Raw genomic sequence first — 3557 nt, forward strand, 5'->3', positions numbered from 1 at the left:
AGAATTAAATACTATTTAATTTAAACTAATAAATAAAGTGACAATTATTTTTTTTGGTGACTAATAAAGTGACAATTAGATCCTCGAAGATTTTAACCTCGAACTAATTAATTTTGAAGGAAAAAAAAATACCAATTAGATCTTCTACGATAATAAATAGTAGACATGTATATTTTTCTGTCAATAGATAGTACGAGACGAAACAAAATTACACATGTATTTCGTTATCTACAGGGATTTTATACAGTGGTTTTACAATTATTTAAATCAACAAGAATGAAATTAATAAAACGCATTATGGATGTCGTTTTGTAGAGTGGTTTTAACTTTTAATTCAGCTTTTTATTCCTAATTTCAACACCCCAAATACTTGTTTACTGTTATGAGTTAAAAACAAACATGTAGCTGGATTGAATTAGCCTACACCAATTAATTAAATAATTTTTATCTTGAAAAACTTGTGAATTGTTACATTAAATATTTTACAAGACAACATGCTCTCTCATCAGCCTGCAAATTGGTTACTTCACTTGCTGTGCTGAAGCTTCATGGCGGTGGCATTCAATTGTTTCTTCTATACACAACCTTGATCAGTCATAGCTTGAGCAATGGTCAGAAAGGATGAGATCACTGCTCCATGTACCAAAGCCCTGACAAACAAAACCATTCATACAGATCTTCATAGAGGTTTCTATGCTAATCAATTCTGAAAAGGAAGGCATTTCTGGAGAAACCACTTACTCTGGATTTTCTTTTTGATAACCAAAATCAGCTGCTGCTTTCATGGACCTCTGATAAGTCTGCTTCATTGCTTCCTATCAAATCCACACAAAAAGAAAGTTATCATAGATCATTATGCAACTAGTGCTTACCAAAGTATGAAATAAAAAGTAAAACTAGTTCACAATTTCCACAATTGTCAAAATTTCATCTAGCATAAATTCTCGACATAACGAAATAAAGGATGAGTGATTTGTATAGGTAATATATTTTCAGCAAAGGGAAATATTTAGAATACCTGCAATTTAGATTCGAAATCCTCTGGCGACCAGTGCATCAAACTGCATTCATGATTCAGTTCAAGCTCTCCAGCCACAACCTGTAAGCAAGGAGAAAGGTCATCAACATGTCAACATGCCAATCTAGAATCTACAATAATATGAGCAAAACATAGCACTCTGAATATAGCAAACATCGTACCCCTCCAGTGCCAGCAGCCATTGCAGGAGCAATGAGAACACTAGCTTTCTTTAGGAAGTCAGCTGCCTCAGGAGTACAGGGCATGTTGGAACCTAGCATTCAAATAATATATGGAAGTCACCATTAGTATTTATGAGAGAGAGAAAATATACCCAAAGAGCAAAGACATATTGCACCCTTAAATAAAAAAAAATACCTTCGACTAGTAGACGACAACCTGCATTAACCAAATTAATGGCATCAGATTGTTCAATTTCATTCTGCGAAGCACAAGCAAATGCAACATCACACCTTTCATTCCAGGGTTTTGCTTCGTCATAATATTTGGACCGAGCATAGGTCTTTGAATAGTCTCTACATAAGCCAATGTTATGACTTATGAGCAAGCACCCAATATTATATATGCCTATGCTGGGGAAATTTATTTTTTTAAAGAAAATACAACATAAATGACAGGAGACAAACCTCAAACTTCTTTGTTGAGCTTTGATGTCTCTCAATAATGCTATTTTCATGTAGTCAAATCCTTCTTCATCAACCAAATATCCCCTTGAATCTGAAAATGATTTTTCAGAACATTGCATATGGCATCAAAAGATCAGGTAACATAAGGGAACTCAATCCTAACAATTTTGATGAGTACTTCTAATCTTAATCTCATGATGAATATGAAAGATAAAACCTGACATGAAAAATGCAAAATAACATCATGCTGTAGGATTCCTATATTTGTAACTCATAGCAAATCAAAATTACCTGAGACTGTGATAGGAAGGGCACCATAAGCAATCAGTTTCTCCAAAACGTGCATTGCAATCTTTCCAGAACCACTCACAACACATCTAACAAAAATAGAAGAAAGAAGAGTATCCCCAAATGCAAGAATCATGAACATGTAAAACGAATCTAATTAGCGAAAAATTTACTAGTATATAATTGGTTGAAATAGCAGACAAACAATTAGTAAATGAAATTGATATACATGCAACTGGGAACATTCTAGTTTATAATATAAAGGGAGTATTAAATTCGAAGTCTTCATTCTTTGAACCACTAGAATCTTAATAGCTAGAAATAACGTTAGAAGGTAGCACAAATGATACATGAGCCGACAACAGCAATCTTTATAAAACATCTAAATTAAGTGGCAACCTTAATCCTTTGAGTTCTTTATTCATATCGGCAAGTATGAGCTGTGCAAAGAAAACCTGCAGTGGGTTGTCAGCTTGTTATATTTAAGAATTTGAAACAATACATCCATATAAGGCTTTTAGGATAATATTCAAAGTCAATAATAGGCAATAAGTCATGGTGCCAAATGGTGAGTTGGCAAATAGAAGTTACGGGAATTGCTGATAATCAGTTCCTAATAAAAAGAAAAATCCATGCACTGGGAGAAAAACTTGGATGCTTGTGATGCATCCCATGGATATACTCGGCCAATAACACACTTTTATATAAAATGCTATTATATTATTGGTTGTGAGCACAATCAACAATGCACTCGAGACACACAAGTATTACTTGTGAACAGGAGCTTGGGACCTTTACAGAAAGGGCATCTAGAAATTTCAATAACTTTTCAAGATAATATGTAAGAAAAACAGGTAAGGGCAGTTACATATTATACATAGTCAAGCAAATATTACCAGGCCATAACCAGTAGCTTCAGTTCGAAGACTGGCTCCAGACCAAAATATCCTTGGTCCTGTAAAACTTCCCTGCATAAGTAGCACATACATATGAAAAATACATATAAAGTTACTTAGCTTTGCTTTAGACCATGAAGGAAAACATCTATCAGCTCAAAGATTAATGTTTACATTACTTGAAAATGACCAGCTAGACGTCTATATTGTCCAAAAAGATATCCCATTTCTCTAGTACCAACGCCAATCTCCTCTGATGGAAGGTCCTAGCAAGCAACCGTTACAACAAAATAAGATGCAGACGAGGCTTCAAAATTAAATAGTATAAAGGATCTTATATATTTTCAATTACCTTGTCAGGACCCAAGTACCGATACATCTCACTCATGAAACTTTGACAAAATCGCATGATCTGCCAACTTATTTAAGTTACACTAAGAAATTATACAAGTAGTTGAGGGAAAAAAAGAGGAAGGGGCAGGGGAATAGGTAGGAAAGTCACCTCATTATCACTTTTTCCTTTTGGATCAAAATCACTTCCACCTGCTGCTCCTCCCAATTTGTAAGGCGATAATGCATTTTTTAAAGTCTGCAACGAAGGGAGTAGCTATGTTGTTTAGAAAGTGGCTCAACAGATAAGCAGCTCAGAGTCTAGACTTTTATCTCTTTTGATAATTGAACCTCAGCATTTTTTAATAACAAACCAAT

The 3557-nt window shown here is 34.3% G+C and overlaps 1 protein-coding gene across 2 annotated transcripts in view; it reads right to left on the reverse strand.

Moving 5' to 3' along the window:
• LOC107613330 (NADP-specific glutamate dehydrogenase) overlaps nt 245–3557 on the reverse strand; it is a 6011-nt gene continuing 2698 nt past the window's right edge. For both annotated transcript variants that reach the window (XM_016315280.2, XM_016315281.2), the window contains exons 5-16: nt 3352–3438; nt 3202–3261; nt 3029–3115; nt 2850–2921; nt 2353–2408; nt 1957–2042; nt 1666–1756; nt 1397–1554; nt 1201–1292; nt 1019–1099; nt 742–815; nt 245–650 (exon numbers count right to left, since the gene is read on the reverse strand). In XM_016315280.2, coding sequence (XP_016170766.1) covers nt 575–650; nt 742–815; nt 1019–1099; nt 1201–1292; nt 1397–1554; nt 1666–1756; nt 1957–2042; nt 2353–2408; nt 2850–2921; nt 3029–3115; nt 3202–3261; nt 3352–3438 — 1020 coding nt within the window. In that variant the 3' untranslated portion in view covers nt 245–574. The remainder of the gene's footprint in view (nt 651–741; nt 816–1018; nt 1100–1200; nt 1293–1396; nt 1555–1665; nt 1757–1956; nt 2043–2352; nt 2409–2849; nt 2922–3028; nt 3116–3201; nt 3262–3351; nt 3439–3557) is intronic.

The sequence above is a fragment of the Arachis ipaensis genome, chromosome B08 (genome assembly GCF_000816755.2).
Source record: "Arachis ipaensis cultivar K30076 chromosome B08, Araip1.1, whole genome shotgun sequence".
NCBI classification, from domain to species: domain Eukaryota; kingdom Viridiplantae; phylum Streptophyta; class Magnoliopsida; order Fabales; family Fabaceae; genus Arachis; species Arachis ipaensis.